At 42.0% G+C, this 25442-nt stretch overlaps 1 protein-coding gene and 1 non-coding gene across 2 annotated transcripts in view; both read right to left on the bottom strand.

The window, feature by feature from the left end:
• Positions 1-25442, bottom strand: part of SOAT1 (sterol O-acyltransferase 1) — a 52197-nt gene continuing 26755 nt past the window's right edge. The window contains exons 4-16 of the mRNA XM_045838485.1: positions 18810-18958; positions 17431-17490; positions 15729-15836; positions 14594-14876; positions 13750-13828; positions 13197-13278; positions 12835-12880; positions 12020-12149; positions 10398-10495; positions 8977-9075; positions 7599-7734; positions 6856-7001; positions 1-5848 (exon numbers count right to left, since the gene is read on the bottom strand). Of these exons, the coding sequence (XP_045694441.1) occupies positions 5792-5848; positions 6856-7001; positions 7599-7734; positions 8977-9075; positions 10398-10495; positions 12020-12149; positions 12835-12880; positions 13197-13278; positions 13750-13828; positions 14594-14876; positions 15729-15836; positions 17431-17490; positions 18810-18958 (1473 nt within the window). The 3' untranslated portion in view covers positions 1-5791. The remainder of the gene's footprint in view (positions 5849-6855; positions 7002-7598; positions 7735-8976; positions 9076-10397; positions 10496-12019; positions 12150-12834; positions 12881-13196; positions 13279-13749; positions 13829-14593; positions 14877-15728; positions 15837-17430; positions 17491-18809; positions 18959-25442) is intronic.
• On the bottom strand, positions 7797-8008 carry LOC123818573. Its single transcript, XR_006785647.1, has one exon. It is a non-coding gene; the product is annotated as a small nucleolar RNA U3 (small nucleolar RNA).

Here is a 25442-nt window from a genome sequence, read left to right as displayed (position 1 = left end):
CAACATATTTTCACCTTTTATTAGAAACCTAAGACCATTTCTATCCATTAGAGGGGGGTAGGCAGTGCATTTCTAGAAATACCCCTTCACGAGTTTGAAAAGGCCAGCGACAAAAGGAACAGAGCCACAAACAATGACCAGTATGAAGAGGAAGCCCGGGAGTCGGGGTCACGGCTTTTCTTGGCGCAGGTCAAGTCACAAGTAGGGCCTGTCACCTCTCTGTAATCTGTAACACTGCTCTCCATTACCCTGGGTAAGAAAGGTCTGTTACTTGCCTTCTCTCTGGCTACTTTTGGCATATAAACCGCCTGATACTAGACGAAATGCATTGGTGAACATGCAATATACAGTCAACATAAATACAGAGTTAACATTGAATACACTTGAAGTTACTTTTAAAACAAAACAGTTTTTTTCCCCCAAATCTATTTATTTCCCACTCTCTTCACATATGCAGTATTTTGCCTTCTTGTGTATGTGTACCTTTTAAAGCTTAAACACTTTCAGGTAATGTGAATACAATGCACGGTACAAGGTCTGGCAGAAGTAACGCCTGCATGAGCGTGGTTGGCAGCGTAGTAACATGGGTGTGGGAACTTATCGTTTTAATTTGAACATTTCACCTAGAACGCCATACAGTGGGTTTGAGTGTGATATTGTTATGTTACAGAATTACGTGCTTGTGATTTTGTAATAAAAGATCTTGTGATAAAAAAGAGGGGCGTTATTTGTGCCGGACTCAGTATACACAAAGTGACGGCACCAGTGACGAGATACACAGGGTCTGGAGGGGAGGAGGAAAAAGAAATTCAGGAAAATGAGAAAACAAAAATCAGAAAAAACATCTCTAGTTATAGAAAAACCTTTAAGCCACCGTCTGATTCTGCTGACCCCTCTGCTTTCTCAGAGCACTGCGGACTGAACGCACAAGCAAGCTGGGGACGGACGGACGCAGGAAGGAGCTGCCTGGCCGGCACACGCGGCAGGGCCTCGCGGGGGCTCCAGCTCTCCTCCCACCCAAGCCCTGGCCCCTGACACGCAGGAACTCAAACTGCATCCCCACACAGCCGGGTGCCGGAACTGCCTTGTGTTGCAAAGCTATTTCAGACAAAGAGAAAGTACACCTACCGCTTCATTAAAACAAACAAAAGAACAGCGGGAAGCACAGGGAAGTATCTGTTAGCTCAAAGGGCGTGTTGTTTGAAGAAATGTAAATGTAACGATGTAGAAATAAAGAAGAGAGCATTTAGAAAAAAGGAGTAGAGAGGCAGCTGTACTTTTTTTTTTAACTTTTATTACTTCTGGAATTAACCCTTTCTTTTCCTCAAATCCAAAGTAGCTATTCAAGTCTGTATTTCACAGGGAAAAAATTAAACTTAATATTAAGGATTTAGTAGGTTAAACAGACTGCACAGCTTTCCTACTGGCCTATCAATTTTACCACTTACTGATTCCTGGGCACTGAACTCTGAGTGGGGAAGGGGATGGACTAACCCAGCAAGAACGGCTCCACTCTCCCTGTTTCAACCACAGTAGCCGTGCAGACGTTTCACGTCCTTTATAAACTGGGTTCCAAGCACTACATAAGCTTTAGTGATGTCGGAAGCTAACCAAATGTATAAGCTTCACAAATAACTCACATAAGCTTTGGTATACCACTCCTCAAAGCATGTCCCCATTCCTTCGATTTCTGAGCCATAAACATAAAGCCTAGAGGTAAGATTCACAAAACGGTGTCCAAGACAGTTCTTCAATGGTGTATATATATAGACCATATATACATATAAACCGTATGATATAAACTACATAAGCTACATGAAGTTTTGCAGATTAGTAAGCAAATCACTTAATATGAACTATCCTCCATTAAGAAATTTCTTCTGCCTTCCAAGACCACACACATTCTTTAAATTGGCAGAAATAAGGCCTGGTTTGTTTCTCTCCTCTCCATAAATTCTAAAACTTAAGTAAAACGTATACATACTAGTTCTAAACACTTGACTAGGTACGAGCAGAAATGCCTTCTTTATACAGGCTTGGGACCCTACCCTAACGCTGGGCAGTGAACTGGGAGAGACACTGGACAGGTGGAAACATCGCTGAGAGCCTTTAACAAGCTCATGCAATTCTTGTCAGTTCCATTACAGAGAGCCTATTACCTCAGTCAGGGTGCAATACCAATTCACATCACCCTGAGAGTCTGCAAAGCACAGCACATATTTTTGCAAGTTTGCAGTATTTGAAACATGCATTGTCTTTTAAAGATTATCTATTTTTATAGAGGGGAAGGGAAGGAGAAAGAGAAGAAAACATCAATATGTGGTTGCCTCTCAAGCACCCCCTACTGGGGACCTGGCCCACAACCCAGGCATGTGCCCTGACTGGGAATCCAACCAGAGACCCTTTGATTCACAGGCCGGGGCTCAGTCCAATAAGCCACACCTGCCAGGGTGAAACATTCACTTTTTTAAAAGGATTCCAATGAGATCATAGGGTTTAGGTTTAAAATTTATGGAGGATAAGAAAATAATGAGGCCCTATTTCTGCCAGGGCTTGCACTTTGCAACAACCCTGTGAGGTAGTTATTATTCCATTTTGCAGATGAGGAAAGCTGTGGCTCTGGTCAATGAAAGCAACTTCACTCAAGGGCACATACTAGGCAGTATGGGGCTGCCCTACACAAAAGCCTGGGTGTACTCTCTTCTCCCCGCACCCACTGGTTTTCTGGTGGGGGGAAGGGGAAAACGGGTACACAAACACAGCGGGCTCCAGCACCCCCATCTCCACCTGGACCGGGAGCGGCTGAAGTGTGACAATTTTCTTTTAATTGTTTAGACCACTGGGCTTGTACAGTTACATGTGTTTACCTTCATTTCTTTTCATCACACAAAATAATGACCTTTACTCAGAATTACTTATGACCACACAAAACAAAGGTTATCTCCTTGCATAAAAGACTTCAACAACAATTCATAAATGGTATCTTTTTAGGTTACATAACTCACATGAACACATGGTATTTCTATTATGTTTTCTATAAGACTTCAGGATTCAATTTTCCAGGCAATATGATTTTGGTATTATGATTAAAATTGCCTATACTAAATGAGTCAATTCTACAACATAATCTGTTTGCAAACATAGGACATTTACTCACTGCACTTGAACCTGCTAAGGTCGTCCTCTTTTACCCTGCAACAATTAAACAAGGAAAAATAATTTCCTCACTCCTTTTGCTTTCAAATGTTGTGGTTACCAACAGGTTAAAAACAGCCTTAGTTTTCTAATTAAATTCTAACATGAGGCAATCACAGTAGATGAATCCACCAAAAACCAAAAAAATTCCATTTTCCTTCACTAATAATTTTATTCTCCTTTTCCTTGAGAATAAAAACATCTAACAAATTTATGGCAAAATCAGAGATCTTAGTTGTTCTCTTGGATAACACTCTAAAAATAGTTACTATCCTTAATATTTCTCACAGGAAAGAAAATTTAAACTTACTACTTTTCAAAGGAAAAAGGTATCATCCAGTAACTGAAAATAATTTTAGCAGGGTGGGGGGGTGGGAGACAATAAATCGTCCCAAAATACACTAGTAAGTAGTTTTAATTTCTTTGTTTAAAGACTTCTGCTAAAAGCAGCTAATGATAAGACCACAGCTACCAGACTAGTTTCTTTCCCACAAGGTGGCTGTTCCTTTGAGTGTTCCTGAAAGTTTCTTGGGGAAGTCTTATCATTCTAAAGAGTCTCTGATTATACAATTATTATCTGTCACATAAAAATCTTTCTGGAGGTTTTGAGCAGAAAAAAAAAACCACTAATACACAAAAGGAAAACAAGTTTTTGTGTTTTTGTTTTTTTTTAAATAGCCGCGACCAGCCCAACAAACACAGTGTTCGGAGTCAGTCGGGCGCGACCAGCCCGCTCAGTGAGTGAGCTGCTGCATGGACTCCGCTGTGCTTCACACAGACACAGACGGAAGAATCCCGTTCTCTCGCTCGGTGCACTGGCTCATTCACACCCAAGTCTTCCACCGACCTCGTTTTCTCAGCTCCCTCATTACAATTTAAATGCAGTTATAAATTTCAGTGGTTGACTCATTTTAATTGTTAATCAAATCACCAGAAATCAGAAGCAATACTAAAGCAGTCTTGTTTGGGGGTTATGCTTCCATAACAATCACAAGACTACTCGCCAGACACTTAGTGGAACCTGCTCAAAGATAACCTCCTTTGAGGTACACTTTCATCTATTCAAATTGGATTTGATGTTTAAAAACTGCCTAATTTCATTTGGACCAAAGGCACTGGGAATAAAATAGGTGACTGAAGTGGGTTACTTGGAGTACAAATTAAGTTGTGACTATTAAGAAACTCTTCTTAACTTCTTGTGAGACTCCAACTATCTCTGAAATAACTCGGAAAAGACTTCCAAAAGTTTCTGGTCAGCAGTAGGCCTGCTAGAATACCAGGAGAGCCCGCCAAACTGGCTGCTCCAGTGAACGATCGTCTCTTGAATAATCTGTAAGTCTTACTTCTTTGGGTGGAGAGTTGAACCACATACAAGGTCTCTGATATTCTTTGCAATGCTCAGTCTTTACTGACAAAACCACACCTCAGACACACACAAAATCATCCTGCCACACCACTCAGTATTAGCAATGGGTATCTGTCTCATAACACGGGAACACCAGACAATAGAACACATGTTCTTGGAAATGATCACACAGTATAATTTGTTTCACCTACACCCTACTACCATTAAAAGTATAATAATTGAGCAAATACAGAAGCCAGCTTCTGGATCTTTAATAATCAATATAATATTAATGGAGGCGATTAATACTTCTGTTACAGACTGACTAGCCTGCAAAATAATTCAAGTCAGTATTAATTAGACAATGAAATAACTGTACCAAAGGATATTTCTAAATAACTTTAAAGTTATGACCTTTTAGTTTTTAAAAATTATTTTCCACCTAAGTTCTGTGATGAATTTAAACACATGATTGGCTCCGCAAGTCTTTTCTAAAAATTACTTTTAAAGTTATAAAAAGACATTTTTTTTGTCCTGTGCCTTCTTTCTCTTTCCCTTCCTACTTCTGCTCACGTCAAGGTATAACTATCATGAAATCGAAGAGAATTTGAGGTGAAAGGTAAAAGTTTGCTTCACAGAAACCATGACCTACACTGTTTAGTGAAAAGAAGACTGGGATAGAGCCAAACTCAAAAAAAAAAAAAAAAAAATAGGATGTATAATAAGATTATCTTTAGAAAGTAGGTATTTTCTCTCTTTCTACTGGAAATAGCAAAACGTTCCAAATTTTCTCTTCTTTCCCAATTGCATGCTTAAACAACATGCATTCTAACAGTGTGCATGAAAAAATTTCTAAGCCAGAGGTATTTCAATGATTTCTTCATAAGTGTTTTGGCTAATTCAGCGGCCAAGAAAACATGATGTTTAGTCTCTAATTAGATAGTCACGAAACAACACAGATATCATTTCTGAGGCTTAAGCTAATAAGACCCAGCAAAAATCTGTCATCACGTTAGTTATAAGGCTCCCTTCTCCCCCAACCCCCCAAAGTACTGCTTAAGTGTACACAGTTCCAGTAAGCGTCCAACAGCTCAGCTTCAGATGACGCAGGAACGGAGCGAGCCATCCGTCAAGGCTGGAGTGGCCCAAATAACAAAGCACTTCCTCGGGAGCCGCTGGAAAGAGACGCTGGCCCCAAATCAGGCAGAATATCCGACCTTCGGTGTCAAGGAATGAACCAAGTCCAAGCTTCTAAAATTCGTAACGGCAAGTCCAGGAGCGTGGCCGGATGTAATCCAAAAATGTTGGCTTCGAGGAAAACAAAAACACAGTTTACTTGTGTGCACTGTGTGTGTGTGAGAGGCGGGAGGGAGGGGCATTACTGCTGCCTGCTCTGCACTCTGAAAAAGCCTCCCATAACCTCAGCAACCTTCAAGTTACAAGCAGCTCCATAATTCCCAAGACGTTCATCATCTTTACCTACAGCACAGATTTGATTTAGAAGCTCTACACGAAGATTTTGAAGTCCAGCAAACCCTACACAATTGCACTTCTGACCCGGTTTCAAACAGGCATTGCCTCTTTACCCATCTTGTGTTTCATTTTTAGCATACCTCTGCTTCTCGTAGTCTAGAGCAGTTAGTTCAAATGCACACAGGGGACCGACAGGAAATAAGGAGAGCGCATGCAGGCAGCATAACAAAAACAGTGTAGACAGTAGAAGCTTTGCCAAAGAAACAGATTAATGTGACTGCTCAGTTTTAGATGCCCGTGAGCAATACCCAGAGAGATGGGTAAAGAAGGCACCCGTAAATATTTGGGAGTTATCCACATGCAGCTAGAAGCTAAAGCTCTAAGAATGGGACTCTTACATAATCAAGAAAAATAAAACAACAGAAGAATCAAGGGAAGTGGGATCCTAGGCATATGAGTATAGCTGGACATTTTTACAAAGAGTTAATAGTTTGAAAAGGAAGGGGTACAAAGAAATGTTTGTTTAGGAGCGTGTGTGGTGGGAAAACCCTGTTTTAGGACACAGGAAGAAAAATGGAAGGAGCTAAAGAAAATGTAGTGAAAGAGAAGGGAAAAGAAAAAGAACAAGAGAACTAAGAAACAGGAGAGTTCAAAGTGAAGAAAAGCAAAGAAAACTTCCAAGGACAATGCAGGAAGGTCAGGTAACAAGCTAATGCTTCTCTCCCCGCTAACATTAACTCATCACCACCTCCACTGCTCTCCTTCCCCGTAAGACGGCCCTCCAACCCTAACTGTCGGCGCGAACCTGTCTCTTGTCCCCTCCAGCCTGACTGGTGACTCACGTTTTTCAGAGGACAGTGCTGACGCGCATACCACTCTTGAGAATAAGAGCACAGGAGGACTCCCTGGCCCGCAAAAAGGGACGTCCACATCATGACGTTCCAAATCGGCCTTTTCCGGCTATCGTTGGCGATGAAGTTGAACGTCACTGAAGTTAAGAAGATAACAAAAACACATTTATCCCAACAGTCTATAAGCAGCCTCAGATATCTGCTGTAATCGTCTGCCTATCACAGTGAGCATCGCCTGTGTACATATGTGGTTTATTCTGGCCACTGGTCCTATAAGTAAAAATGAAGCTTCAGGGTTGAAGTTTTTCAATCAGTTACTCAGTGGAATCAGACAGTACTTAGAACAGATGAAAACATATTTCAGGGGCTCACCATATTCTAACTTGTCCCTCCCCGCCCACCCAAAAAAGGGTCCGTTTTTTTCAGCAGTGGACAATGACAAAGTTGAAGAATAAGGAAGCTATTTTTCACAGTTTTTGTGACCTACTGAATCAGTGGTACCGACAGTCTTCAAGACGTTACTTAGTTCACTTCTCTGCTTCAAAATGTAAGCATCTTGAACCAGAGTTGTGTAGAATTACTCAAAGCCAATGTTCTTACCCTCTGGTACGCAGACACTGCCTTGAGATGGTATTACTGCTGACACTGAGTTTTCTACACTGATTTTACACTTTATTTGGTGAACTCCTTCCCTGGCATCACACTCGGCTCTCATGGCATGCCACGGCACTTACTTCCGAAGAACATGAAGAGCACAAAGAGCACTGGGTAGAAGAAGTTCAAGCAGACAGCCAGAATATATTCGTGCACCACAGCAGACACGGCAAAGACAGCTAACATGGCAGCAGACTTGAATCTCTTACTGAATAACTGGGGTAAAGGAAAACATCAGACAGCAGTTTGTTTGTTTGTTTGTTTGTTTGTTTATACATACCACACAGGCTGCACCCTCGCCCCCCTCCTCCCCCAAAGGAAGAGAAGAACAATCATCAGTGGCCATCAGCAGTTGCAAGAGCAACCAGAAGCCGTCTTCACACTCGGGAGAAAAGGCTCCGCCTCCTCCTCATGGGTTTGGGTGCTCTGCGCATTCAGAGACACCTCTCTGGCAGCAAACTATAGAAACGATCCCTGAAAATATAGTCTGTAGACAGTAGTTTTTAAAAAGGCAATAATTACACATGAACTACATAAGATTTATGATTACCACATGCTAAAGCTATCTATTTAACGATATTTATATGTGATTTTCCAATCTATAATCCAAATGTATATTAATTACAGAAACATCTATGCTTAAAATCCTGATTTTACTAAAATGAGCCATTTTCAAAATGATTATTGATAAAAAAAAGATCTGGGCATACTTTTAAAAATATTAGTAACTTATAAGTCACTCTGATTGACAAAGCACAGTTTCTGTACAATAACAGACACATCAAGCCTCAACCTTAGCATCACGCAGTGTGGTACACAGGGCAGGCGTCCTCTCCATTTTTACAGGGAACAAAACTAAGATTTAGAGACTTGCCTTGTCCACAGTGAAACTAAATATATAAATGAAAGAACACGCAAATACACGCAATCACTTGCCAATAATCCGGAGACACTGGTGTTAATCAACCACGAGACTCAACACCACACTTCATCACTTCAAATGCATTCTGCTCTGGGAGTGTCACAAAGAACCCCTACCCCCACCCCACGACCAACTGGAGAGATATAAATCCAAACAGAGGTATTTCTCCACTTTTAACAGGCCAAAAAAAAAAAGGAAGAAAGAAAAAGCTAGAGGGAAATGATTTGTTAGCAGTGAGATTCATAAGAAATTACCCACAAATGGTGGATCATTTCAACTTCTCCAAATGCTTGTTTGCGTTCCTACTTTCTAATTACATAAAATAAAATTCAGAGCAAAAAGCCGGTATGAGACCCAGCAAGTGTCCATACTGGTCTAAGCAGTACTGTTCAAAGCAGAAGGTTTCTTAGACATGCAGGGCTCACAAGAGAACTGAAGACAATTAAGTATAACGTCTTAGTATTCCATACAAGACCAACACTTTTTGGAACGGAATCTCCGTTCTTGAACACCATCAGCTAAGCCTCGCTGCTCACCCAGAGGAAGTCCTTGTAGGCGTAGTAGTACAGCCAGTCATGCACCACCACGTTCCAGGTCCTGTAGTAGTTGGCGTAGGACGTGGAGTTCCACCAATCCTGAGGGAAAGAGCAAAGCGATAAAACTACACACGCACAACACATACACTACACACACACAGAGCCAAAGCAAAAAACCCTGAATGTTCCCAACGAACATATGCATGCAATCTCCAAGAGTGTGTTCTGGTAAATTGTTAGTCTCTATACTGATGTCAGAAAAAAACTTTCTTTAAAAAATTCATTTCTTGATTTTCAGAGAGGAGAAGGGAAGGAGAAAGAGAGAGAGAGAAACATCAACTGGTCGCTTCTCACATGCCCCCAACTGGGGACCAGGCCCGCAGCCCAGGCATGTGCCCTGACTGGGAATCCAACAGGCGATCTTTTGGTTCGCAAGCCTGCACTCAATCCACTGAGCCACACCGGCCAGGGCTGAGGTCAGAAAAATCTTAAAAGGTATTTTGACTATTAGTGTTGAGTAGGATATAAATTTTAGTTCTATAGATGACGAATTCCCTAGGTTCATTTTGTCTCATTAAGACAAGTTGTAGTGGAAGACAAAGAACATATACAATGGTTAAACCTAGTGTTCCTTTAAATAGCAATCCATAAATCTTCCCTCCCTTGCTAAAGCGCAACGAGAGAATTCTAAGGTCACAAGGACCGCGGTAGCAGGCTCACATTAAAGAGCTGTCCGCTGGTGTCGAACAGGGAAACTTCAGTTGTACCAGGAATGAGCTAGGAGGTGGCTGCCCCCAAATCCCGTGCTCCTTTCCGTGTATGTTGCTCCCTCCCCACCTCGAGATGAGACAATGGACTCAGATGCCTGAAACGCACACCCGGCGCTCCCTCTCTGTGAGAACGGAGTGGTAGGCTTAAAGAGTCGACAAAACCACAACAAACCAACAAGACTCTAGACCTGGGCTCTAGTCTAGAGCTTAATTCCAAATTTGGAAGTAAAGAATACTATTTTAAGCAGAACTAAAGCCTTTCAAATATAAAAGAGGACACAGTCATTTCCTTCCTTCAACAACCTAAAGTGGAATAATTTGCTAAAATTACTCGTACAACACCAGACAGCCTATTTCAAGGGAGTAAATAGTCATTAAAGTCTCTTAACCCCTCTGGACACATGCTTTCCTATGGTGATCACTAATGCAGGCTCCAGGGAAAACCATGTGAGAGGGGGGCCTTTGGGGCAAAAGAGAAGGCTTGACTAATTACACTGATACCAGAATTGCGAACTTAGTATTGGTGAAACGTGGGGGGAAAGAAAGAATTTCACAATGTTCATGTTAAAAAGCTAGAAGCCAACAGTGCTCAAATACGGGACAAGGACATAATAAAGTATGAAAAGAAAAGTGAGTTTAAGTATATATTACCTTATAAAACATTCTGTCACCAAAGCGTAACATCTCAGCAAAGGCATTGAGCCAACAGTGCAAAAAGGAAAAAAAAACAAGTAACTGTGACAGCACACCTAAAATAAAATGGACAGCATTGAGTCTTTCCACGTAGGCGTTAATTATGTCATCACCTGTTTAGCTAAAATAAAAACTATTATTCCAGCTTACCCATTCCAGAGATGACAGTGTTCTTCATAAATTATTTTAATTTTATAAAGTAACTTCCTTCCAAATGGGTTTTACGGATGACAAATGACCCAGCCTGTTTCTCATAGAAATGCCTAGATGTATGGCTTAACTTGATGCCCAAGGCCCTTGCTAATGTGGCGCTCACACACTCCTCTACACCAGTCTAACACTGGGGGAGATTCTGTCTCCCACCTCCCCAGGGACATCTGGCAACTCTGGAGACATTTTTGGTTGTCACAACTCAAGGCGCAAAGTCCCCCGAAACAAAGAATTATCCAGGCCTAAACGTCCATCGTGACAAGAGTACTTATCTCCAACTCCACTTGCAGTGTTGCAAACATCACCCCAACCGGACTTCGGCCATTCTGAAGTCAGTCCATGCCTCTGCGTCCACCCCACCACCTGCGAGCTCCTTTCCACCACTTCTCCGCCAGGCGAATGCCTCCTTATCTCCAGTACTAATGTCGAGTGCCGTCTCCAATATGAGACAAAGTTAGTCAGCACTTTGTTTATCCTCCTTATGTAGTATGTATTACACTGTGATGTTAAATACCCGTTTGCATGCCCACCCCTTTCATTCACTTATTAATTCAAACAATAGCTATAGAGCATCTGCTATGGAGTAGACAACATGGGAGATACGTGATGACTGGCTGAGTAGCTGTTAAGACACAATCCCTGATCTCACGGAATTTGTAGCCTAGTGAGGAAGACACACGAGTATGTGACATATACACTATTAGAGGGACAGGTGACAAATTTACTGGAGTAAATCTTGGCAAGCAACCAGAGAGTGAGTGATCATGGAAAACATTACTAACGTTTGATTAGTAGAGAAATGTAAAAAAGTAAAGAAAATGGTATATATATTTAGACCGCCAGCTTCCAGAGAGCAGAGAGTACGTCTGGTAATGGCTGTGTCATCAGCACCTGAAATGTAGTAGGGGATGAAGCAGGTCAGGAGAAGTGGTAAGACTGAGGTGCAGATGGAGAGGCAGAAGAGTAAGAACAGTGGCAAGGGGGGATTTTAAGACGTGGTCGACAACAGCCAGTGCTTCACGGAGACCAGGGTCGGGGCTACAGCACCCGCTGGATTTAGAACCAGGAAATTCCTAGTGATTTTATCAAAGGCTATTTCAGTGGCCTGGTTGGACTGGGAGCAAGATGATGGGGAAATAAATAAAGCACAAATATGCACTATCTGGTCAGAGAAAGCAGCTTGAGTGAAAGCCAGACGACCAGTGAAAAAATGGGCCCAAGACTGAAATATACTGCATCTATGGAAAGATCAAAATGGGTACAGACATGCAGATGAGTTTACAGTGAAAAGCAGGTAAATCAAAGGTACAACAGCTTTCCATTTCCCTTGCAGTTTAATGAGTGGCCAAATTCAAGAGCACCCACATTACCTGGCAAGATGGAGTTAAATATACAGAGGACCAGAACACGAGCGCTGAAGGGCTCCTGCTTGATGTTCCGAAACAAGGGGGCGCAGAGCCTTTCGTAGATGTAGTACATGTAAAACAAGCAGCCGAAAACCTGGAACAGCGCGGGGGTGGTTATCAGAACGATGGCCTGATGAGGGAAGCCGGCGATTTCCCTTAAGAAGCAGATACACGGGACCCTTCATGTTTATCTATTTTCTCTTGACAGCGGTGCAGCGCAAGGCTGCCGCACTGCGCCCCTCCGCTATCACTCCGCGCCTCGTTTCCACCACCCCCTTTCCCAAACCTTGACCAAACGGCACTTTTAAAAGATCAGACTCTTAGAATCTGCTTTTCCTGCTACATGAATCCACAACAAAAGAATTTATCTCATACGTGGGTAGTGATTGAGACAAGAATTTGAAATGAAATATTCTGTGATTTGCTAAGGGGTGGGGAAGAGCTGGGGGGAGGAGTGTCAGGCCACACCCACCCACGTATATATCCAAAAATATAAAAACAGGAGGGGAGAGGGAAATTAATGTAGATGCCGACTGAAGTAACCAAATGGAATTACCTTAATTAAAAGAAATTCTTTTAGTGAAGAAAATGGTTTTTGATGTTGGCAAAGCAAATACCATTCACTATACTGGGAATAATTTTAAAACTTCAGGAAGTGCTCTAAAGCTGCCCACAGACACGCATTTACCGGTACTTTAAATACATTAAATTATTGTGATGAACTCAAATCCTCCTCTCCCACCAACCACCCAACCTTAGGCAGTGGGGGGGAAACTTACCTGTGCAAACTGCGTAACAACATAACCCCATCTTATAGTGGGGGTCCTACAAAAGGAAGCAACAAAGTGAGTTTTCCAGATAAAGTAAAAAACTGATCTTCAATGAAAATCCTCACAGTATTTTCCCACACAGAACACTGTTTCTGACATAGAAAATGCTTGTATAATTGTCACGAATAACTGTGTGCAAGTGAGATTGCCGGAATCGCCATTTGGGGCTCCCCAGGCAGCGAGGAAACGAAAACGCGCTCTCTGCTCTCTGGAGCCCTCAGTGAGCAGCCCCTCTCTCCCCCCCGGCCCCGCCCCCCAACCACAGCTCCTTCAGGTGCTCCCCAGCCCTGCACCTCTCGGGGTGCCGTTACCTGGGATAGCTGTCGCGGTAGATGAGGGTGGGCGCGAACAAGAAGTACAGGTACTGGTTGACCGTGGGCACTGGGACGGTGCCTGGGGAGGAAAACGGTGCTTAGGTCAGGAGCTCTCAGCAACACTAAAAAGGGAAGGCAAGGAAGACCAGAACAGGGAAGCAAAAAAATGACCTCCCCAAATGAGGACTTCTTATTCTGATAATAACAGAGCAATCCCTCTACACTAAGTCATTCCTGTGACTTACAGAAAACTCCTAGAGCTTTAAGCAGCAGTTCTAAGAGCAACAAGCACACATGGGCATAATGAGTATATTATCATTCTAGAAAAACTACACAGACTTACAAGTGACTGCTGATCAGTGTTTCTAAAAAGTAGGTACCCAGGCAAAACAGAAACAATCAGGAAATACTGACACAGTTTTCCAAACTGATGTGGATCCTATGTATTTAAAATCAAACACAATTCTGCAAAATGTAATATGCCATCCCAGGAAACACCAAAGGCTGAAATACCCTACGAATAATCCTTTGATGTAATAGAACCACATACTTGATTTCTCCTTAGCTGAACTTAGCACCCGAGGCACATTTTCTCTGAAAAATGAATGGGCCTTCATTATAAAACGGATCTAAAAAAGAAGGGGAGAGGGAGAAAAAGATGATTTTCTATCCTTGTCTTCTCTCATATAAGCAGCTCCAGAACTCTAGATTACAGTCAAATAAAGGATGTTTTAATATTGCATGTGCCAACTCAAATCCACTTTTATGGAATAAAGCAAATGAAAAACCTCTGAAGAAGGATGTAATACTGACGTATTACTTTGCATCTAACAGTGCTATCACAGGCATATTAAAAATAAATAATTTTAATTATTAAAATTAAAAATAAAGAAATTAAAAGCCTATTTAAAGAAAGTCTCCTGACACGGTCCTTTCCATCAGTCAAACACAGCACATGACAGCCAACGCAAGAAAATCTGAGGGGAGCATGAACAAAATAAATTTGTTCTTTAGATGGGAACAGTTATATGACAAAACAATGAATCTGACATTTCAAAGGGTTCTTAATTACAAAAATATTTCACAGCACAGGTAAGTACCACGAGAAGTATTTAAGAAAAAAATCTGAACTCATCCAGGAGAGTCCAACATGATTCCGACTATGCAAAGTCAGAGAACACTGGAGCTAGAACACATTTATGAAATGAGATTAACTAGTTTAACATTTTAATTTTAGACAATAGCAAAAGAACCAGATACAGGAATTTATCCAACTGAAACTACTAAAAATAACAGAACCTCAGTATTACATGCTTAGGATAATAATATTAGTGTTGCTGTAACAATTGTTTTAATGAGCACAGCATGGCACTGGGCAACATGCAGAACCTCACCTGCTCGAATATCACAATGCAGCGGGAGGCGGGGGGCAGCTTATATGCTAACACAACGTATGTGGGCCCAAACCCCAGAACCGCAAACTGGAAGGCGACGAACAGCAAGCCGTGGAAGAGGGTGTGGACCATGGGGTGAGCGCTCTCCCTGTAGCCCCTGGCCCAGCGCTGGAAGATGAAATAGGGCACTGAGAGCACACTCAAGAACATGGCCAACCACGTGGACAGGACAACAGGAAACTGGCCAAAAGCGTAAGACATGAGACTGAACTCAAGCACCAGCCTGGGGAGAAAAAGCACAGAGGAAAGACACAAAAGCACGTTTTTTTAAATATGCATTGACTCATAGAATTCAAAACTTTCAGGCCCAAAACCCAACTGTAGGAAACCCAGCAACACGAGTGCGCTGAAGTCACGGAGTCGTGCTGGACGGAAACGGCCCGAGAGACTCCGCTCCCCAGCGCACTCCGAGCAGCTCTCTCAAAGCCCCAGGCTCATGCAGTCTTTGACCACGGAACCCCCAAGGTAACTAAAGTAGTAAGACTCTGAACTTCTCACAGGTTAGATTCTCGCATTAATACATTTTAAACTCTAAAATATTCTATGGTAAAGTTAATATTTAAATTTAAAGTATTCAAATAGCAATCACTGTTGGGTACAAAAGATTTTTCAGAAGAAAAGAGGTATAATTCAAGAATCTATTAATATAACATTACCTCAAAATTTAATTTTCCAATAAAGCATACAATTCAGTGTATGATTACTACACTGTCATTTTTTATAGTTACAATTTGATTTTTATATTAAAAAGAAATGTTAAATTCTAATAAGCTCCTTATTTTTAGTACCAACCTGAAATGCATAGCATAGTAGAAAAATTCTCCCATTTAGGAAAATTGCCTAGAAACTACTAATTATAGTCTCTTCAAATAGACCATTTTAAAAATAAAAGTAATGAAACTTCTAATTTTCTTCTTAGTTGTATTTTTTACGAGAGAGGAACCTCAACCTCAAATCAGCTGCTTTGGAATTTTCTGAAGGAAATTCAACCCAATCACCCTCTACCAAAATTTCCATATAGTGAAAACTCCCAGCACCCCGTGCGTCAACCAGCCAGCCACCCTTCTTATCTTACCTTCCCTCGTCAATGTAATCTACCACAAGTGTGCTGAGGGCGAAGAGAATGAGGAGGGCAATGAACATGTGATATATTGTTCTGATGTGGTCCACCTCAAACAGCTCGCTGCAAATGTAGTTCAAACAAATAAAACAAACAATCTGTTACTTGATTGTAAAACACTATATATCAAAGACTTTAAAGAGGTCTGGAAGATCCTTAATCCACCCTCCAAAAACCTCTCAAACAGTAATCACAGAACAGTAAATCTATCTACAGTAGAGACAGTCAATGACAGGACCATGGTAACTTAATGGAAAAGCTTAGGACAAGCCTCTTTCTGGTAAAATGATAATGCTTCTTTTGCATGCTCTTGAAAACCTACCCAGAAGCCTGTGTTTTCGAAGGTAGGCAGAAGGCCATTCACTGAAAACTGGGAACACAGAAACCATTTATTTGAATGCTAAAAAACTTTTTGAAAAATCCTATTCTCACATTCTACTCCATATCTATTTCCAAGATGTTAAGATTGCATTTATATAATATTGATGATAATCAACTACCATCCTATAAGTCCATACAAATGCTTTTACTTTCTATCTTTAAAAAAAAAAAGATTTTATTCATTTATTTTTAGAGAGAGGGGAAGGGAGGGAGAAAGAGAGGGAGAGAAACATTGATGTATGGTTGTCTCTTACATGCCCCCAACCAAGAACCTGGCCAGCAACCCAAGCATGGGTCCTGACTAAGAATCAAACCAGCGATCCTTTGGTTCACAGGCCGGCACTCAATCCACTGAGCTACACCAGCCAGAGCCATACAACGCATTTTAAAAGAAAAGCACATTAATCACTTAAGAGTCACCAGCCAACTATTTCAGGTGACCCACACTATTGCAGGTTAAATTACAGCAGTATTCTAATGGAATGAATGAATGATTACTCAGAGAACATTACAGAAGAAATATTAATTACATATTCAAAGTGCACCTTTCATTTTCAATTCACAAATGATGTCACCACAATTAATTTCCATTGCCTGATTTTTTTTTATAAAACCCACACAATAAGGTTTAAAATAACTAAGTTTGATAAAACTATCAAATCTCTAAGCTGGCTAGTCAAAGAATAGATTAAAAAATTAATATATCAAGCCCTGGCAGGTGTGGCTCAGTTGGTTGCAGCACCGCCCCATAAACCAAAAGGCCACAGATTCAATTCCTGGTCAGGGCACATGCCTATGTTGCAGGTTCCGATCTGGTTGAGGTGCATGTGAGAGGTAACCAATCAATGTTTCTCTCCCTCTTTCACCCTCCCTTCCCCTCTCCCCAAGCATGTCCTCCAGTGAGAATTTAAAAAAATAAAAAATAAAAATCAATATACAAGAAGGCAGCAACACCAAAACTCTCTTGAACTGGTTTACCTAAACAGAAAACTCTGTTCTAGTGCTTTGGGTGACCAGTTCTCTGCAGCACGACTTCAAGGAGTTTACCAAAGGACAGAGAACCAGTCTGATTCCTAACAGCTCCTGGGAACTAGTTGCAGAGTCAGGAGATCAGAAAGAAAGAGCAAGAGACACAGTGAAGTATGGAAACGAATGATTTCTATGAATACAGACAGAACAAAGTAATTAAACATGCACAGATAAAGCAGTGATTCCAACAAAGAATAGTGTTTTTAAATTCAAACTAATAATTAACAAAAGCACTAAAAATACTTACTCTAAGAGGGATCGCCTTGAAACAAAAATCTTTCCATGTTCTGGAGGTGCTCTCAGATCTCTGGGAAGAGCAAAAATTAAAACAAAATCTAAGTACTTTAAGTGTTATAAGAAATTTAAACCTAAGAATGAGAGAAAGACTACCACCAACTACAGCAGGCAGAATTAATGAACTGCCTCTCCCGGGAGCCAAGCCCTGGGATCAGCATTCTATACATGTCACTTCATTTGCCCCCCTGACCAGTGCTGAGGTGGGCACAGGCCCGTCTGGGGAGGGGGCATGAGCTGTGAGGCACACCTAACTAAGGGGCTCGAGGTCCTGACGTCACACAGACACGCACTCTTGCTTCTCCCCCTAAGCACACAGACAAGCCCCCGGCCATACGTATTCCAGTTCACACACAGTTACTGATCTGTCCTCAAAAATGCACTGATATTTATGATACCCTCTGTGATGTCAAAGGACTTCTAACAATCCCCAACAACCTCCCGATCTTAAAGGCTGCCACCAGCTCCTGAAATCTGTTAGCATCTAGCATGGTCATCTTCTTTGGGGCCTTCGGCAGTACCACGGGCACTTCTGTTGATGGTGCCTGGTTAGAACTGTCCTCCAGCACAGGCAGGACAGAGACCACAGGAGCATAAAACCACGGAAAGCACAGGATGGCCAATCAGCACACACTGGCCTTCGACAGCCTTCCCTCCGTGCTCTGGATGACTGACCAATGAGATGAATGCATACTAATGCACTTTATAACAACGATTACATAGAGCGCAACTGAGAAGCAGTGTGACAATGTGGTGAAGAGCAGGGACTTGGGGGCTCTGGGTTCAAATCCCCGCCGTGGAATACTGGACAACACTGCACTGCTCTGAGCTTCAGTTTCCTCATCTGTAATAGGCAGAGTTATAGTGCCCACCTCACAGGGTCTCTGTTCGGTTTAAATGAAAAGCACCGAAGTTCCATCAGAGCCTGAAGTATGTGCATTTTATAATATGTTAATTATTTATAACACATTTATTAATATATTATATATTATAATATGTATCAATAGCATATCATACAATAATATAGATATATTAACATATTCTATATATTAATATATAATATTAATAATTAATATTATAATTATTGTAGAATATATTAATATATATTAATAATATATTATATATAATGATATATAGTATATTATAATCCATATATTAAGATGAAGACAGTCGCCCTTCCAGTGGTCAAATAATTTGCCCAAAGCCACACACAGCTGACGACAAGGGGCGCCAAGGTGTGGGCCCAGGCACTCGTACCGCCATCCGCATCCTGACCACCGCGCTGTACTAGAGTAGATGCCTGCAGAGAAAGAAACTCGCACTCACACTTACTTAGCTCTGTAGTTGTTCTCTCCCTCAAGAACAGAAAAGCTTGTGAGAGCACATCCACCACTGTCCAATGATGCTGATTTTTCAATGAGACTGGTCACAAAATCGTCAAAGTGAGTGCCAACTTCCTTCATAAAATATGGCTTTAACTCCTAAAATTTCAAAACAAATCTTAGAACACATGCTTATGGGTTATTAACATTGTTCTCAAGGGTTCTCTTAAAGAGAGCTGGGTCAAAGAAATCCATTTTAGGTGAGTTCACAGGAGTGAAAGAAAAGTGATTTCTCTCTCTTTTAAAATACCATTTTAAGCATAACTCAAGATAACAAAGTAATCACCTACTAAAGGAACTACAAATAATATACAAAACCAAAACAACAGAAATGACAAACATGGCAGTCTATTTTTTTTCCTCTTCAAATTTTTATCCGGAAAACAACAAAAAGTAAAAATCAGTATGAGCATTATTTTAAGTCCCTTTTCTCCTCAAGCACCCCTTCACCCAAGTACCCACTGTTTATATTTTAGATCATGTCATTTCTGTACATTACCAACATTTACACAATGTCCATTGCTACCTCCATAACTTTATGCTTACCTAACCCTAAACATATTTTCATAACATAAAATTCTTATATATTTTTGCCCCAGACTATTTTTAACATACAGTTTTTGAAAAGTATGAGGCAAAACCAATATTTCTTCAGATTATAACAGGCCACCTACTGTGGATGCTCAAATTATAAATGTTGCTATTTTTAAGTTGTCAGGACTCATCCACGTAAAAGAAAACAAAGTGTTACTTACTAATTCTTCAATGAAAAAAATTCCTCTTTCCTTTAAGTAAATTACTTAGGCTAAACCTAAAATACCTGAAGTAGTGTTTTCTGGGTTCTATTACAAGTATTTGACCATGACCTTTAAAAATAAAGCCAAAAAATATCAATGTACCTAATGACATTATATATGAGGCCTTTCAAACTGCTCTGTCTCTCATAGTTCCCAAATGCCTCCTGGGGCCAGTGAGAATACGCTGAGGTCCCGCCTTTCACCAGACAGCCGGTAGGGATGGGGCAGTACAAGATGTGCACCAGTAAATAACACACAGGAGTTTCACAGAGCAACATAACCATCAGTGAGACCTTAAACAACATATAGTAGTTCAGCCAACACAGAAACAAGGATGAGATGATTGGAAATGTCTTTTTGAAGTGGGAATTGAGCTGAAACCTTGACGAACATGATTTAATTTTAAGTGAAAAGTGGTGGCAGGAGGAGACAGTATAATAAGAAGCAGAGAGATAGCAAAGTAGAAGTCAAAACAGAAAATGTAAATGTTGTAGTCTGGTTTTAAGGACAAAATACAGAAGTATGTTCCCTGAAAAAAAATGGTTTCTATAAAATTACTTTAAAAAAAATGATTTTTTCAGGTTAGGGTTATCTAATAGTACTTTATTTTCATTCCGGTTGCTTGTTTCGTTTCAATTATCTATCCCTCTTCATTTTGAAATTTTTCAATAGGATGTTTCCTAACCAAACACAACTACCCCCGGCCCCCGCAAAATGACATGAAGAGAAAAGGTTCTTTTCTCATTTAATCTCTACAGGTGGACGGAGGTCCCCCTGTAGGTGGGGGTGGCAGGAGGGTGTCTAAACCACGTGAGGTCTTAACACTTCACCCCTTACTCCCATCCGTCAGCCCACTGATGCTTCACTCAGCAGTGACAGCGAAGCTGGAGCCTTGGGACGCGGCACAGGGAGGCCCGCCTCTCTTTCAGCTCGGACTCCTCGGACTCTGGAACCGGCCTCTGGAACCGGCCTCCTCCCCAACTTGAGTATTGGGTCAAGTAGACCAAGACCATGGGAAAAAACAAACAAACCATAATGAATGTTCTATAAATGTCACTAAAAGCCGCTACAATCAGGAACTAATCCACCCAACCCAGGGTGAAGACAGCAGCCTGCTCCTCACGGCACGCGGCCTGTGCCTCCTTGACAGGCTGCCCGCAAACGAGCCTGTGCCATGCATTCCAAGGTCGCACTGGGAACTTCTAGTCACGCACTAAGAAAACCTACAGCATTCTCCTTACCCTCATCCTTCGTATCAATCGTACCCTTTTCTTGCCACCTTCCTCCTGCTCCTTTCACGTCCCCTCCCACTCTAGAATGCCTACCTTTTCTTCTTTCACAGCCATCCCACAAACGAGAGTATACCTTGTTACCCCAACTCACTGTCAGATCGCAGGGACTGAACGGATTCGGACCCCGAGGGGCACCTCTCTTCCCCAGCACCTGTGCTGGTGAGCAAGACACACGCGGCCTGGCCTCACAGAGCTCCCTGTCTCATTAATGGTGCAGCAAATGCCACGCAGAACAGCTGGCAGTGATAATAGAACCAAATGAGAACGCAGACAAATAAAAACCACAGGCACTTCAATAGCATGAGGACTAGAACAAGGTGGTAAAGGATGTCTCCTTGGTAACTTTCTTTCACAACCTCCCACCCCATCTCTGGCTCCAACCTCTGATACCGCGGTGTGGAACACTGCTTGGGTATGGTGAGCTAAAAGGTCCCCATCTAAGTATGAATTCATGTCATTTTCTCCTGCAGTGAAAGTCATGGGTGAGTAGTCCATAAATCCATCTTGAGCTAGTACAACAATAAGGAAAAGGATACCTTTAGTGCTAATAATAAAGGAGTAAAAGAAAGAAGAGTTTTCAGCCAGGCAGACCTGGGTTCAAATTCTGCCTCCACCACTTGTGTGTGGCCTGATGCAAGCTAGCTAGTCCACTCAGCTGAGCCATTCTATCTGTGCAGAATTGAGATGAATAATATCTAACTTGCTAAACTGTTGTGTGCACTTTTTAAAAAGCTCAAAACAAAAAGAAAAAATGCTGCTAAAACACACAGCACAGTACTTGATATAGTTATCGCTCTACAGATATTTGTGGCTCCCGACTCCTCCCCACTCAGTCGGAGCCAGCCTCTAACAATAGAAACAAAATAATGTACAATAAAACTGCAGTGGAAGCCAATTCTGCCATCCAGTGCTATTACTATTAAAAGATAACTACTTAAACCCACCACACTCCTGTACATAGCGTTATACTAACTAGGTGCCTGACGCTCCTTTTTTAATGCCTTTCTTCTCAGAGGGATTCAGGTGCAGGTGGGAGACAAGGAGGACACTGCCGCGACACCAGGCAGTTTCCTCAGCCGCCTCCTTCCGCGGATCCACACTCTGAGGGGAGTGGAGAGGGGACACAGAAAAGACAACTCGGGGAAACGCTCCCCTCCGCCCCCTCCTGAGCCCTCCTACAGTACCAAACTGGCCTCGATTAGAAATTCCACATGCGGTCACAATAGATCTGAGTAATGTCTGCTCTTTATCAGTAACCCGAAAAGGAGGTGGAAGGTGACAGGCTTTCCAACCTGCTCATCTTCCCAGTCTCATCTCTGTTCACGTCACCCAGCCCATGGCAGATGGACGGAAGGACAACAGAAGAAGGACGTCAAGCAGTTAACTAGAAACTAGAAAAGCGGCTGCTTAGATAACCTGTTAAACAGAAATATTGTATTTTAGAACTCAAAGAAATCCCATTTTTTTAAATAAGTAGCCCAAATGGGTAACTTCTCAGACTCTAAGAACGGGGAACAGCCGCCCAAAGCGAAGACCCTGTGGCTGGGACACCCAGGGAAGTCCGGCCCGGGGACCCGCAGTGAAGCCAGACAGACGGGGTCGGGGGGCTAGATCAGGACAGACCTGTGAGCCATTTCAGTGAGTTTTCCTTGTATCCTAAGGGCACCTGGAAACCGCTGCTTTAATAAACTCAAGGTTTATAAACATGTTCAGACTTGCATTTTAGAAAGGTAAGTCTTCTACAAAGGGTTCCAAGCAGAGGTTATTTTGGAATGAATCTTAAAATGAGAAAAGAGCAGGGTCATTTACAGACAGATAAAAACAACCCTTTCAAAGGCACCATGGCGTGGCAAAAACTGAGAAGCAGGCTGCCAGGAGAAACACACAGTGAAACGCAGGCTCTGGCTCCACAAGGTCAGACCGCCAGCCCATGGATCGCTCGTCTCTCTGAGTCACTGCCTGGCTCTGCACAGAGAACCCTTTAACCTCGCAGTGGCTCGGAGCCAGAAACCTGACCTTTTTGGGCAACGCAGGTAACACATCGGAACGGGCAACAACACAGTGTGTGGGCCTGACCCTAAACTGACTCCTCCAGAGAGGCCTCCCTCTAACCAATCACCCCGGAGTCACTGCGTCCTACTCTTTCCCTTCAGCACACTTAAAACGACTCTGATTTCTATGTATCTCTATTTTTTGGTGTCTTCAAGTCTGCCTCTCCCACCTGACTTTAAACACCATATCTGTTTGTTAGTCACTGTACACCCAGCTCTCTGCAAAGCACCTGGAAAGACTGCGGGTGTTAAGTATGTTTCCAAACAGCTTTTGAAACCAACCCCTGGCCCCAAACGCCTATCCACACCACTGCGGGCTGATTCAGTGTCTATTATAAAGCAGGCAGGAGTCACCTTAAAAAACCACCCAACTCTGATTTCTTTCTAGGAGCTATGAAAGGAAGGTAACTAAAATCCACTTGTTTTTATTATTGGTAATGGCTATTATTTATTGAATGGCTGCTATATGCTAGATGCTGTCTTGGGGGCTGTTATATATTAGTTTTAGTCTTAAAAGAACCTTTGAAGTAGGCAGTATAATTCCTCTTACCTATGGGAGATCTAGGCTTGAACAAGTCAAGTGTCGTGACCTGCCCAAGGTCACAGAACTCGTAACCTCTACAACCAGGATCAGAACTCTGATCCACGACCTCAGGAGTTCACACTACATTACACTGTTTTCCACTGTACTTTGTCTGAAATATTTTCTACATAATTAGCACCATAAAGCAGAACAGCAAGCCCCCCCAAAGTTAATGATACACATGTAGCCTGAAAATGGCAGGTTACCTCATAAAAGGTAAGGTGTCATTTAGTTTAGTTCTTTTCCAAACATTTCATTTGAAAGAACTGATATAGAAGAGACTTACAGTCCTAAATAGTGCATGGTAATCAGCTCTTCCATATCGAAAAGACAAAGAAAACTTGTTTGGCAATAAGTCTTAAGCATAATTATTGCACAATCCTTAATAGAGGAAGCCAAAGGTTCAAGATAAAGCAAAAACTAATGAGATTAGAGCTCTGAATTATGTACGATCCCTTTTTATTTAAAATAAAATTCATACTGGCTGTCTCCCAACTTAAATTAGACTACAACATTTTTATCAGGCAGATTACTTAGGCAGATTAACCATGCGAATGTTTACTGTACTGCTTCTCATCACCTCCACCTGCCTCCTTCACTTCCCTACGGGTTCAACACAGGAACCAGAAAGTAGTTATTCCTAGCAGTGAACAAATAGTAAGACTTTCTGGGCAGAAAACACTTAGACTTCTCTCTCCAGGAGTCTGCCAGTAAATCGGACAGACTGACACCATCCAAAAACGCGTGCAGAAGAGGCTGCCCGAGTGAGTGGCCAGCCGTGAGAGGAAGTCCTCGCTTGCAGACGCGCCGTCAGCGTCTTACTCACTGCAGTTTGCCCACTGACGGCTGGGCAACGGCACGTGGCATTAACGCGAGAAACAGGGCTGGAAATGCTGTGCAAGAGCGAACGAAATATGTTGCAACAAATATGTATTTTTAAGAAGTAGAAATAGGAATTTTTCATCCTTTAAATTTTCACATTATACCTAACATTTCCTCTATAAAACTGTGTACATTAATAAAAGTGCTACAAACACTGGTAATAAATACACTCCCTTTTCTCTTCTCTCCACTGCCACTTCTCTCCAGAAACAGTGTGAGCCCTGCCCTTCCCGCAAACACCCGGTTCTCCCGCTCAGAACCTGACACTCCGAGCTCGGGCAGAGTGGCTGGAGGCCTTGTTAACGGAAGGATTCAGAACTATCTGAACTCCTGCTCCTAAAGTCCTTTCCCTTTCCAAAGTCTGAGTGCCCAGCTTCTCCCAGGATTCTGAGACACACTGATATCAAATATGCTTACATGAGCCAAAGTGAGTTTCTGTTATTTGCAACCCAAAGAAAAAACTGAATATCGCAATGTTAAAACAAAGCTGATTTACCTGTTAACGTAAGTTGGTTGGGACTTAATCATGTGAAATGACTCCCTTGGACTGTGCCAAGGTCTCATAAGTCTTGTTACAACACAACTCTGAGGATTTCACAAGGTCATGGCGCAGGGTTACACAACATCCTGTGACCCCGCTAGCACCAGGGCTTTTGTTAACTCAGGACTTAAAACATTTTTATGAAAGCATTCAGACCCAGAGTGACCTCCAGAGATTCAAGGATTTTAACTCACTAATGTCAGCCCACTAATGGCACAGCCTCTCTCACTCCTCTTCCCTTCGGGCTGAAGAGCTTGCTCGCTGCCTGACAACCTTCCTCACAGCTCTACGTGCTATGAGCTCCTCTGGCTACATACCTAAATGTTCAGTTCTCTGCACGTTGCCAGATTTAGCAAATAAAAATATAAGCACATCCAGTTAAATTGAATAAACAGCAAATAACCTTTTTAGTCTGTCTCAAATATTGCATGAAGACT

This window comes from Phyllostomus hastatus, unplaced genomic scaffold (assembly GCF_019186645.2).
Source record: "Phyllostomus hastatus isolate PE091 unplaced genomic scaffold, TTU_PhHast_1.1 phas_contig_283, whole genome shotgun sequence".
In the NCBI taxonomy this organism is placed as follows: Eukaryota; Metazoa; Chordata; class Mammalia; order Chiroptera; family Phyllostomidae; genus Phyllostomus; species Phyllostomus hastatus.
This window is presented reverse-complemented; position numbering and strand designations above follow the sequence as displayed.